We start from the raw sequence: 13,308 nt of genomic DNA, 5'->3' as shown, positions 1-13,308 counted from the left end.
CCTCCCAGGAAAACTTTCTTCTTGTGAAGGGGGGAGCTCAACACAGCATTAAGTCAGCTTTCCCTTGGAAGCCTACCCAGAATAAATAACATGCTTTGGCAACACTGCATCTAACTCACTTCTATTTATTTAAAATCACTTGGAGACCATTTCTGAAGGGCCAGTACACTGTAAACACTGCAGATAGTTACCCTTCTAGAACAGGAACTGTGCATATAAATATAGCTCCCCAGAGGCTTCTGGTAAATCCCCATTAACACACGGGAAGGACATAATGTGTCCTTGTCTCCCTGAGGAATTTCTAACGATCCCAATCAATAGGGAAGTCTCCTTTCCATCACAGAGAAGAGAGCATAAATAAAGTGAGTAGAGTTTTAATGCCTTTGTGGATAATTAGAGAATCTCTGTTCAGGCTGAGGGAGAGAAAGTAGCTCAGGGTGGGAATCAAGCCCATCTAAACCAGATGCAGGCAAGGGTGTTCCTGGGAAGCTGTGATACAAGATCCGGTGGTGGGCAGTCCCAAGGGAGAGTCAGCTCATTCACTGTTGTCCAGGTGTTATGTTAGGATATACCTGTTATGTCATTCATTCATTCATTTCAAGAAACACGCCCTGTTTTTCATTTCTTTCGATGCTTTTCTAAGTCATTGTCCATTCTGTCCATGGTCTGGAAGAAGTAGGCCAATAGATTCTTATTACCATTTATTTATATATTTGTTTATTCTCTGCCTCCTCCTACTAGAATATAAGCTCCCCATGGGTAGAGTCTTCATTTGTGATAATGTAGAAAATAATTCAAGCTTTTGGAGTGCCTCAGTTCATTATAAAGAATATTATTGTTCCACGGTTTACAGTATGAGTTGAAAAATATGGCCATAATAGCTGATAAAAGAATCCTGATTAACAAAATGCCACCAAAAACCAAAACCACAACCCTCCCAAATAAACAAAAAACCCAAAATGGCCCAGAGTGTTTACAGTAGGAGCTTCACCATTTAAAGAATACCAGCTTGGAAAAAGATCTGTATAAAATGCTTCTTTTCTGAAGGCGTGCAGGTGCCCTCGGTGCCGATTCAGCAGTTCCCTATCGAAGACTGGAGCGCCCCGCCGGCCACTGAAAACTGGTCTGCAGCTCCCACTGTTCAGGCCACTGAATGGGTGGGAACAGCCACTGAGTGGTCTTAAGCTGCTCTTCCACAAAGGCAAACGAAATGGAAATAGAAATGGAAAAGGTTGACAGAAAATAAACAGTTTGTAAAAGTAAAAAAGAAAAAAAAATGCTTCTTTGATGTCCAATTTTTTAAGCCTGGAGCTGAAGTCTTTTGTAGGTAGGCAATCTCAGATCTCAGCCTAATCTTTTGAAGAGCAATAAAAATTTTCATGAAAGCCTCTTGCTATTTTGAATGAAGCCACTTTTCAAAATTAAATCTCTTTTGGTTTTTAACTGTCAAAATAAAAAGATGAGTTACGAGAGGATAAATCTAGGGTTTTCAACTCCTACCTGTTCACGCACATTTCACATGCACACATGGGGCCTTAAAACACTCATTCACCTCTGTTTAAAAACAAAAAGGAAAGATAATTTCACTTTTTGGGGGGGGATTAAAACCATAAAAACTATTTCTTTTGTTTCTTTTTTGTTGTTGTTGTTGTTTTTAATTTAATTTAATTTTATTATGTTATGTTAGTCACCATACATCATTAGTTTTTGATGTGGTGATCCACGATCCATTGTTTTCGTATAACACCCAGTGCTCCATGCAGTACGTGCCCTCCTTAATACCCAGCACCGGGCTAACCCATCCCCCCACCCCTCTCCCCTCTAAAACCCTGTTTGTTTCTCAGAGTCCAAAGTCTCTCATGGTTCGTCTCCCCCTCCGATTTCCCCCCCTTCATTTTTCCCTTCCTTCTCCTAATGTCCTCCATGCTCTTCCACATGTTCCACAAATAAGTGAAATCATATGATGATTGACTTTCTCTGCTTGACTTACTTCATTTAGCATAATCTCCTCCAGTCCCATCCATGTTGATGTAAAAGTTGGGTATTCATCCTTTCCGATGGCTGAGTAGTTTCACTTTTGATAAAAGTGCATTATAAACCAATTCCCCTGGCTGATGCAGCCCATGAGGCCGATGAGATTTCAAAGGTAACTGTCCTCAGAGAGGCTGCCCGGCATGGTGATTAAGAGCACGAGTCAGGAGCCAGCCTGCCAGGTGAGGGGCAATCCTGGCTCTGATGCTTCTTAGCTGAATCAGCTGAGTAAATAACTTAACCTCTCTGTGCCTCAGTTTCCTTATCTGTAAAACTGTAGCAATAAAAATACCTGATTCTTGGGCTGTGAGGAGCGTTGAAATGATCAACTATTTCAGATGGTAAACGCCATACCCAGTAAATGCTACACAAATAAATGTTAGCTATTACTATAACCAGTGGTTCCCAACTTTGAGTATCTAAGAATAACCTAGTGTGCTTGTTACAAAGCAGATATTCCCTGAGCTACCCTCCATAAATGTTAACTTAATAAAGCTGGAGGAAGCCCAGAGATCTGTAGGTTTTAGGGCAGGATGCTGAGAGCTAACTGCCACACTTTCTAGCCAAACCCAGCTCTCTCCAGTAACTCTACATCCGCTTGCAATTTAAGCTAAAATCCGGTGAAGAAAAACTGAAATATGCTCCTTTATGATCTGTTTCCAGGGTCTTAAATGAAGAGTTCTATGATACTTTCTGAGTGTTTCCACAGCCCAGTACTAAACCCAAACTCCTGTCTTCCTCTAAAGCTGCCGGTCTTTATTCTTCCCATCTCAACATTCTCTCAGCTCAATTGCTCAGAAGTGGTTTCCATCGTCTTCTTAGATCATTCAACCAATACCAAAACATCTGGTTCTTGTTTTTCCTCCCAGGCGAGTCTCTCTGGCCCTTCATCACTTTGGTTGCTCTTCTTCTGCTTTCCCTCCAGTACCAGAAACAAATCAGCAAATCATCATCACTTAATGTATCTAAAGTACCAAAGGCTGTGATTCGCAGGTACCAATGCAAACATATAGTGCACTTGGAAGTGAAAGCAAAGTTCACGGTTGTGATTCAAGTTTAATGCATGACATTCTCGCACAGAGGGATGAAACACAGGGTAAGGGTAAGGTGGGGCTGGTCAAGAGAAGCCCACACCCATGACCAAGTTCAGGGGTCATTATTGTCACTGTTGTCACCTTAGTATTCAGAGTAACAACTGCACCAAAGAAAGGGTGTGGAAACAAAGAAAGATCCCTAACCACATGGGGAAGGTGGCATGTCCCAGAGGAAAACCCTCAGAAAACGAAGTCAGTGAATATGAAAAAAATGCCAAATGTCTTCTTTATAACTGGTTGCTAAGCAGTTATTTTAGCAGTAAACTAGCTGTCCTTTGAGGTGTGTGTTTGCTGGAGTCCTCACGGGGGGAGAGAGGCATGCTAATTCCTATGAGGACAGGGTATTTTCAGGTCTTTTATTCCATTTATTCTGACAGAAAACAGTATTTCATGGCTACCTTTTTTTTTTTTTTTGCCTGAAATAAATGTGACCACTTTTCAGAAAAAGCTGGACACCAGCACAACTGGAAGGCAGTTTGCTGACAGCCGGGTGTGGAGAGAACACTTGTGGTTGTGCATTTGGCTTTAGGAAATATGATGACTAGAGCTTGCACATTTAGGAAGATTCCCACTGCTGCCGCCCCCCACCCCTCCACCGCCCCAGTTATTCTGCTACAATGTGCTGTCCCCGAGGAGGAAGGTGTGAAAAGTGCTGAAGATCCTTGTCTTCCTCAGGCGGTTAGAGGCAGCAGGTTTTAGCTGAGAGACACAGAATTAGAGGTACTCTCAGAATCAGAGCCAACCAAATCCTTGGGATGTGTCCAGGGAACTCCTAGGATGCCTCAACTTTTCTTTTGCAGCAAGGGAGAGAAAGGCAAGAAGCCAGGGAATGAGACCAAAAGACTTTAGTCCTACATTTGAAAAAAAAAAAAAAAAAGGGAGAAAAGACAGCCTTGTCTTAAAAATTATCTGAAAAGTTGCTAAACATCCCCCCAAACTATTCATTGATCGATGAATAAGTCTACTTAAAAATAAACTGTTTTGTGTCGGCAGAAATGGTTCTAGATGCAAGGGATAGCCCTCATGGAGATCACATGGTAGTGGGTAGTGAGGGGGTTTGGGTAGGAATAATCAAATGAATATCTAATGCCAGACGATGATAAATGCCAATGAAGAAAAAGCAACGTAAGAGGATACAGATGAAGTCAAGGAGAAGTGCTTACTTTTTGAGATAAAATAATCAGAGAAGAGTTCTCTGATGATGTGAGGTTAGGCAAAGACTGAGCAAGACACATAAATATCTGCAAGAAGAGCAGCAAATCAAAAGCCCTGATGTGGCAGCGCATTTGCTGTGCACGAGGAACAAGGGATCCCGGGTGTCAGCTTGAAATAAGTGAGTGAGGTAGAGATGAAGTTGGAGAGGTGACCAGGGCTCAGATCATACAGGACATTTTGGAACAGAAAACATCTATTGCTGTTAGAAGAACAATGACATTACTTTGGCATCAACAAGCATTCGTTCTTTGAAAGTGGATAACTAGCTCCTCAAAGGTAGGAAAACCAGGCAAGTGGCTCCAAAGGAAGATAAAAAGAATTTATTGATTACAAAAGATTGCTTCATAAGAAGCCTCCCACCACTCAGATTCATCTACATCATATACACAAAACCCTCATGACCCAGAAATAGGACCCTTTCTTTAGATACCACCATCCCTCCCATACACTCAGACTTGGAAAGCATGATTTATCAGGTTCCCTGCATTTCAAAGTTCTCTTCTCTGAGTAACTAAGATAAAATGTGTTTTGTAGATAATTTACAACAGCCATTTTTCTTGTTCTCTCTTAAATAAAAAGTCTAAGATTAGGCCTCATTTAAATTGAATATTCCACCCTAAAAACTTTTGGATTCCCCGACACTTTAAATCATTCACATCATTCACATTAGAAATGAACAGTAACTCCAAATTTATAAAGGAAAAACCAGCTTGTATGGGATGCCAGGAAGGTCTTGATTGTTACTCGTTTTGTGGGTGGAGAATTGGAGGACAGCCAAGGTTAGAAGGTGTGTTGAGATCCACGCCTACTTCTTGTTGGGAAGAAATTCTCCCCGTCATTTCAGTACTTCTTATTACAGTTTTTGTCCCAGACTATCTTTTCAAGAATATCTGAGATAGCTTCTCCCTTTAGAACAGAGACCGTATTTGTTTCCTGACCAGAACAATAAAGGTAATCTCTCCCCTGGGGACAAGGTGTCTGGGGGAGGAATTAAGAGCCCCTTTAAAAGACTGGGATTCACTGGTAGGTGAAACGTCCATCTAAGCCATCTCTGCATCACCCCCATGGACTCTGGGGGGCAAGGGGAAGCCACTGAGCAGATGGCTCAAGCTGACTGTTCTGTCCTGAGTAATAAAGTGATAAACTACTTTTTGTCTGACTCAGGCTTCTTCTGTCTTCTGCCAGCATGTATGAAATATGGCAAGGTAATTGCTTGGAAGAACGGTAAAGTCTCAGACTTTACAGTTTTTGACACCTCGGCTTCTCCCCCAAACCCAGGAAGTTGTTAGATCCCAGCTACCCCTCCTGGGATAGTACGCGACTCCAAAGAGGTTCACACAGAGCCCCCATCTGTAAAGTTACCCACAAGACTCTAAGAAATTACCCATCCTGAGAGCAGTGTGCCCCTCACCCTGGCCCCTTCCACACATTCCTCTGGAGCGTGCTGTACTAGGACTAGTTCATTTGGTCATGGCGACCGGGAGGGTAGGGGACGACGGTGACAGCAAGTGATGAGGCTCCTTCAGCCCCCTCCCAGCTCTATCCAGAAAAAACAGTCCACCGAGATCGCAGACATTTGGGGAAACTGTCCTAACACCCCAGGCCCACCTCCCCAGCCACCCCAGGGACACAGAGAAGCCGAGCAGAGGACCAGGCAGCACAGCTGGGAGAGGAGGGAGGCGTGGAGGGGACGAGGCAGCTAGAAATAGAAACTCTCCTCAGGCCAGTCTCGCAACTTCTCCGCGCGCCCGCGCATTGGAAGGTGAGGACGCAGAGCGGCCGGTAGGACTTGTGGCTGGTGTTCTCGGCCATGCCCTTGCCCCAGAAGTCGTTGGTGAAGATGCCCCAGCGGAACGGGGCTCCGGGCCGCACGTCGGGGTTGTTCACGATCGCCCACACGTCGTCGTGCACGAACTCGCCCTGCCGGGAGCGGCCGTAGCACAGGCAGCTCGCCCCGGCCAGCAGCGCCGCGGCCCCGGCCGGCGCGAGTCCGCAGCCCCGCCGCCGGGAGGGCGCGCGGTCCCCGCCGCTGCCTCGAGCAGAGCCCGTCACCACCATCGTGCCGCCGCCGCCACCGCTGCCCTGGCCGCTCCCGGGCGTCTGGCATCCTCCCCGGCCGGGGCCCCGGCGGCGCGCCGCGGCTGCCCGGAGGTGGGCTCGGGCATGGTGCGGCGGCAGCTGTACCCGCCGCTGGCGCCCCGCACTCCGCCGCCGCCTGCGCCGCCGAGTTGGCCCAGCTGCGAATAAACAGCAGTCCCCCCGCCTCCGCCGGCCATCGCCACCTCCATCCGCCCCACTGCGCATGCCCCGCTCGCTCTCGCCTCCACCCGCCCCCCCTCCATCTCCGGACTAGGGCCGCCCCCCACCCCCAGCACCCTCCGCCCCCGCCCCGCTCGCCGCCGCACTCAGCCCCGGGCGCCCGCGTCCCCGGCCACCTGAGTTCGCGCGCAGGTGGAGCGGGGTCGCGGCGCGGGGCTGCCCGAGAGGCGGAGAAGGGCCACCGGGGTCCTGCCTGGCCCTCCCGGCCGTGCTCACCGCCGCCCCCCCAATCACGCACCCCCACCCACGGGGCTGGGGAGGGCCTCATCTGCCCGCACCTCCGGGCCTAGGGCCAGGACGGGCTTAGCAGGTGCGCACCCTGAAACCCGCACAACCCCGCTCCGACACCGAGAAAAGTGTCCGCTGCTTCCCGGGAAGTTCCCGGCTTTCAGGACCCCGGACAACAGCGGCGGCGGCGCCCGGCGACACGCTCTCCTGCCCGGCGCCCTGTCCGCGTCTCGTCCCCGGGCCTTTCTGTCCCCCGCCGGCCTGCGCCCCGCGCTCGCAGCCTTCGCGTGGTGGGGGGCGGGGAGGTGGGGAGAAACGGGGCTGTCCGAAGCACCTTCCCGAAACCAAGAAAAAGGGTCTCCTGGTCCAGGGCTTCCTGCCCGCCCCGCGCACTTTGTTCAGGGGGCGCCCTGGGCTGTTTGCCTTTACCGCCCATTGCTCTGCTCGCACCGAAGAAAAGTACCAGGTTGGATTTGGGGTTTGGGTCTGGGGACTCAGTTTCTGAAACATTTCTTCTCATTTTACTTTCTTAAACTCATGAGATGATCGGGAGATGCAGAGCAAATTCCTCTTCCTTCTCTTTCAAGTGGATCACTTGGGTCTGATTAATTTCTGGGCGCTGCACGTGTTTCCACTGTTTCTGCTAACAATACTAAAAGAGCTGCGTAAGTGCTCTGCCTTGGCTCCTAAATTTCCCGCTCTAAAGATTTTGTATTTTAAAGTACTGATTATTATATATAAACGAATTAGATATCCCAAGATGCTTGATTACTTGATTTATCTTGAAGACTGCTAATCTCTTAACTCTCAAGCTCCTTGAAACTTAGCACTGCTAAATGTTACTGTATTTAGTTACATGGAATTTGACACATCCAATTAAGAGAAATTAAAATGCCTAATTTACCATTGATTTGGCTTTTTATTGACCAAATTTATCCCAAACAAAAGGATTTCGGGCCAAATATTTGGGTTTTGTTTTTTGTTTTGGAAAATTTCAGGCAAAATATTTGGATAGTTGACCACTCACTCAACAGGACACATTCGCCTGGAACAAAAATGTTCCAAGACAGGCAACATTTTATCCATTTTCCGTTCATTTTTGGTGACCTAAAATTTAGTTATTGAGAAATGAGATGGAAAATTTGGAGCGTGAATGTTTTCATCGTTTCATCAAAATTATCTTACACTCTGGGAGCGTTAGGTCTTCCTTGGGCTGAGTCTCTCTCCAAGCACAGGACCTTACCTCCTCCCAGGCAATTTACACTGGAGCCACTCCTCTTTCTTTCCCATCAGACTCATACACTTATACTGTGGGTATAATCTGTGCTAAAATGTTCAGTGGACTGGGCCAGATGACCAAACCTGCTCTAGGTTGGTGTGTGTGAAATTAATTCCATGATCTTCTAGATTTCTATATTTCGGCTCTCCAGAGAAACAAAACCAATAAAACATATGTGTTATATGTAATAAGGAATTGGCTCACTGGATCATGGAGACTGACAAGCCCCAGGAAAGCTGGAGACCTAGGAGAGCCAATGATGGAGTTCAAATACAAAGGCTCGCAGCCTTGAGACCCAGGAAGAACTGATTGTTTGAGTTTGAGTCTGAGGCTGTTAGGCAGGAGGAATTCCCTCTTATTCATGGGGAGGGTCAACCTTTTGTTTTTATCCAAGCCTTCAACTGATTGGATAAGGCCCACCTCCACTGAGGAGAGCAATCTTTCAATCTGTCAATTTAAATGTTAAGTTCATCCCCGGTTGCCTGGGTGGCTCAGTTGGCTAAGCATCTGACTCTCGGTTTCCACTCAGGTCGTGATCTCAGGGTCCTGAGATCGAGCCCCACATCAGGCTCCATGCTCAGTGGGGAGTCCACTTGAGATTCTCTCTCCTTCCCCTCTGCCCCTCCTCCTGTTCTTGCACACACACTCTCTCTAAATAGATAAATAAATAAAATCTTTTTTAAAAAATGTTAATTTCATCTAAAAACATCCTCACAGAGTCACCCAGAATAATATTTGATGGAATATGTAGGTACCTCATGGTCTAATCAAGTTGATACATAAAATTAGCCACCACAATTTCTAAGTTAACAGTGAAATAGACTAGTAAAATTGTCCTTGTTGTTATGTGCAATAGGTTGGTGTGTTATGCTTTTCAAGAAACATGCTTATATATTTTTTATAGGAACTCTCTAGAGACAAAGTTTTATCCCCAAAGAGTGATTCTTATAATAATCTTTTATAGAGAGCAGGCCTTTTCTTCTTCCTCAAATCGCCTTCAAAGCCCACCCCGCCCACCCTCTTCTCTGAGTTGCCTCCTTTTTCAGAGGGAAGAAGGTGAGGATCCTTGACAATGGAGAGCAGTGAAGAAGGTGCTCAAGTGCAGAGAGCTGGGACCCCAGAGAGACAGTTGAAAGGGACAGAAGAAAAAGAAATTTCACAGCTTGAGTCCTGGTTTCTGAGCACTCAGTGTTTCATTAAACTTTCCTCTAGATTCAGGGGCATCTGCCTTCTATCTAGTTCAGACAATGCGTTTGAGATTAATTTTATTTAAGATATTCAGGTATCTTACATCTTCTCAGACACAAAACAATATATATTTTGAAATATTAAGCTTTTTTTTTTGCATCCTCGTCTTTCCTTGCTTCGATACTGCTCTGTGTTAAAAGAAACAGTGTAAAAGTATTGATATCTGAGAGAGAGATTTTCCATTAATATGTCAGCTTGCAGACAAGAGATCATGAGACTGTTCAACCATCATAATTGCATGAGCCAATTCCTATTATTCTCTCTAGGACATGTATATCTAAATAGTTCTGTTGCTCTAGAGAACTCCAATACAATTTTTTTTCCCATAAACTCAGGAGGAGAATTGTCATTTACTCTTAGCAGCCCAAATTGCACTTCTTTCTCTCTCTCTTTTTTAAAGATTTTATTTATTTATCTGACAGAGAGAGAGAGACAGTGAGATAGGGAACACAAGCAAGGGGAGTGTGAGAGGGGAAGCAGGCTTCCCGCTGAGCAGGGAGTTGGATGTGGGCCTCGATCCCAGGACCCTGGGATCACGACCTGAGCCAAAGGCAGCTGCCTAATGACTGAGCCACCCAGGCGCCCCTTTCTTTCTTTTTTTTAGATTTTACTTATTTATTTGAGAGAGAGAGAGAGTACTGGGGGCGGGGCAGAGGGAGAGGGAGAAGCAGTCTCCCCACTGAGCAGGGAGCCCGACACGGGGCTCAATCCCAGAACCCCAAGATCATGACCTGAGCTGAAGGCAGACACTTATTCCACTGAGCCACCCAGGCAGCCCCCCAAATTGCACTTTTGTTATAGGTGCTATACTTTTGACAGTGAACTCTACCACTATAGCCATCCCTCCCTTCTCAAAGACAACAACCCACTTGGTAGGCATCTCAGCCTTCAAATACTTCTTGTCACCCAGCCAACAACTGGTCCCCTTGGTCCTTTGACTCAGAAGTATGCTTTCCTTTTTTGTAATAACACATCAGCCAAATTAATCAGGAGGGATTTGCTTTATAATGGAATTGTCAAATTAGATGATCTTTGAAATCCCTGAAGCTCCCCTACTCATAATCAAATTTGGCTACTTTGGATGTAGACTTATGGGTGTCTTATACTTAAATTAGATACAATTTGAAGAACTCTGTGAAGCTTCAGATTCCTGATGGGAGAAAAATTCTGCCAATATTGTTGGGATTATTGGAGCTGAGGCATACTCAATCTTGCAAAATACCCTTGATGTCAGAAGACTAGGAAGGAATAGGCCTATAATAGAGTGATTAGTAGAAAAAGACTAATTTTACCTTACACTAGTCTTCGCAATGCTTCTTTTCTGCTTTTTGAAAACTACTGGAAGGAGGTATGGATTTGTTCATGATCTTAAGCTATCAATAGAATAATTATAAATTGCTTTCTGGTGATGCTGAACCCAAATATGACCCTTTTTAAAACTGATAACCCTAACACTTAAATTACTCCACCAAATTTAAATTTTAAATGAATAAAAACTCTTCAAACATAACCTAAATTTAGTAATGGTGAAGGGAAGAGAAATAGGTATCCAGAGCTGGGATATTTTTGTTGTCGCTAGTTTTTGTTGAGAAATAACCCATGGAGATGTTGTTAAATCTTTTATTTTGGAATGAAAATTCTCAGGGGACAAATGTGAAAGATTTTGAAATGGGAAAAGAATTACTAGGTGTCCTTTCACTGGAATGCTGGGCATTGCTTAGGTGTCCCCTCTTTTGTTGTTTTCAGCTATTCTGCAAGTCTGTAAATTACAGAAAACTGGTAGTAACACAAATGATTTTCATTCATAGAGAGGCAAATGAATTTTGTCAGGTAGAGATGCAAGTGAGTATTACTCTGTGGATATTGCCCAGGTTTATATCTATATTACATGTATTTGTAAATATGTAAATAAATTACATATTTTGGTCAATCGTTTGCTCTTACAAAGAATACTTTGGAAATATTTTTGACCATGATGGAAAAGAAATATTTCTAATGTTTAAACCTAAAGACTTTGTTACTTTAGATACTTCGAACCCTTAATCATGTTAGAACAAATATATTATAACTTCCCTTGTTGACCCAAAGGGAAGTGAGCTCCCTAATGGGTTACCCATGTATTTTGTTCAGTGGTTGGCTGTTTTTTCAAGATTTCTTATCTAAACATCAAAAAACCCTGTGTTGTTGAGTTAATAAGCCAAAGGGATTAAAATGTAAGAACTATGACTGTTTTTTACTTTTCTAACTAAATATTTATAGAGGTCAATGATTTAAGCACACTGAGAACCCTGCTGGTTTTATAGAAGTCTTTTATTAACACTAGAAAGCCTTCTTTTTAGGAACCCTAAATATATAAGGCAAATACTAAGAGAACTGAAGGGAGAAATAGATAGCAATACAATAATAGTAGGGGACTTCAATACCTCACTTTCAGCAATGGATAGATACACTAGACAGAAAACCAACAAGGAAGTATTGGCCTTAAACTACATGTTAGACCAGATGAAAAGAACATTTAGAGAACCTTCCATCCACCAGCAGCCGAATACACATTCTTCTCAAGCACAAAGTTGCCAAGAGAGTAAATCTTAAATGTTCTCATCACAAAAAAGAAATGGTAATTATGTAACATGATGCAAGTGTTAGAATGCTGTGGTGGGAAAAAAAAAAGAATGCTATGGTGGTAATCATTTTGCAATACAGAAGTGTATCAAATTAACACTTTGTTCACCTTCAAGTTACACGATGTTACACAATGTTATATGTCAATTATATCTCAATAAAGGTGGGGAAAAAGAGAGAAATCGTTCTCTTTTTTTAAAATGTTTTATTTATTTATTTATTCATGAGAGTCAGAGAGAGAGACAGACAGACAGACAGACAGAAGGAGAAGCAGGCTCCCCGCGGAGTGGGGAGCCCGATGTAGGACTCGATCCCAGGACCCAGGGATCATGACCCGAGTCGAAGGCAGACGCCTAACCATCTGAGCGACCCAGGCAAAATCGTTCTCTTTAACCCATATTGAAATGGTAATGGGGTGGGGAAATGTCTAAGAGAAGTAATCTATTCAAAAAAATTCCTGTTTTCTTTTACCTTCTTGCATTCCCAAGTTTGGTCTCCTAAATCAACAAATCTGGAAATTTGGTGTCAGTTTGTCCAGATTCTTGAAAAGCACCCACCTCCCCCAGCTTAACTGGCCTGATGCACATCAGTTTAATTTTTTTTTATTTATTTGAGAGAGAGAGAGCGAGAGAGAAAGCAGGGGTGGGGGGGTCGGTGGGAGAGGGAGAAGTAGACTCCCAGCTGAGCAGAGAGCCCAACTCAGGGCTCAATCCCAGCATCTGAGATCATGACCTGAGCTGAAGTCAGATATTTAACCAACTGAGCCACCCAGGTGCCCCACGGTAGTTCAGTTTTTATCTGAAAATATTGACAGTTCACAATATAAAATAACTTTTAGGATGGTACCATACTTTAGAAACCAAGTTAGCTTGGTGAGTACATGAAATCAGAGGATGCCAAGAGGAAAAGTGTTCCTTAGGAGAAGTATTCCTTTTCTCATCCAATAGTGAAGATGCACTACTTCCAGTTCCCTCCAAGATCTTTTCAATATTCCAACGGGTAAATTAATTTCAATCAAATCACTCATAAGAGAAAGATTTATAAACTGTATAACATTACATAAATATTAGGCGTCAACTTCAGAAATCCCTCTAATATAAAAGCTCACCTGATATATTTCTTTTAATAGCTAGGAAAAGTTTGACTTTCATCTGTGAATATCTATGTATTTCTAATGGTAAGAGCTATGTAATTTTTGTTCCAGTTTTGTTTTGGCTTCTAGGAAATTCTGAGTTAAATTTTCTGTTGAATTGTGATAGTTAGCCTTAGGCT

The 13,308-nt window shown here is 44.1% G+C and overlaps 1 protein-coding gene across 1 annotated transcript; it reads right to left on the bottom strand.

The window, feature by feature from the left end:
* Window positions 1-5,930: 5,930 nt before the first annotated feature.
* Window positions 5,931-6,644, bottom strand: LOC148163728 (uncharacterized). The gene has a single exon (XM_088025711.1). The coding sequence runs from the start codon at window positions 6,642-6,644 to the stop codon at window positions 5,931-5,933; it is 714 nt and encodes a 237-aa protein (XP_087881837.1).
* Between the last annotated feature and the right edge of the window lie 6,664 nt (window positions 6,645-13,308).

This window comes from Eumetopias jubatus, unplaced genomic scaffold, assembly GCF_037043125.1.
Source record: "Eumetopias jubatus isolate StellerSeaLion01/CBP00866 unplaced genomic scaffold, mEumJub1_p1.0 scaffold_8, whole genome shotgun sequence".
NCBI classification, from domain to species: Eukaryota; Metazoa; Chordata; class Mammalia; order Carnivora; family Otariidae; genus Eumetopias; species Eumetopias jubatus.
Note: the sequence above shows the minus strand (reverse complement) of the source record. Positions and strands in the feature narration are given on the sequence as shown.

What these genes read in the sequence shown, in the direction of transcription:
- LOC148163728 (XM_088025711.1), bottom strand. Translation starts at nt 6,644, where the DNA reads ATGCGCAGTGGGGCGGATGGAGGTGGCGATGGCCGGCGGAGGCGGGGG.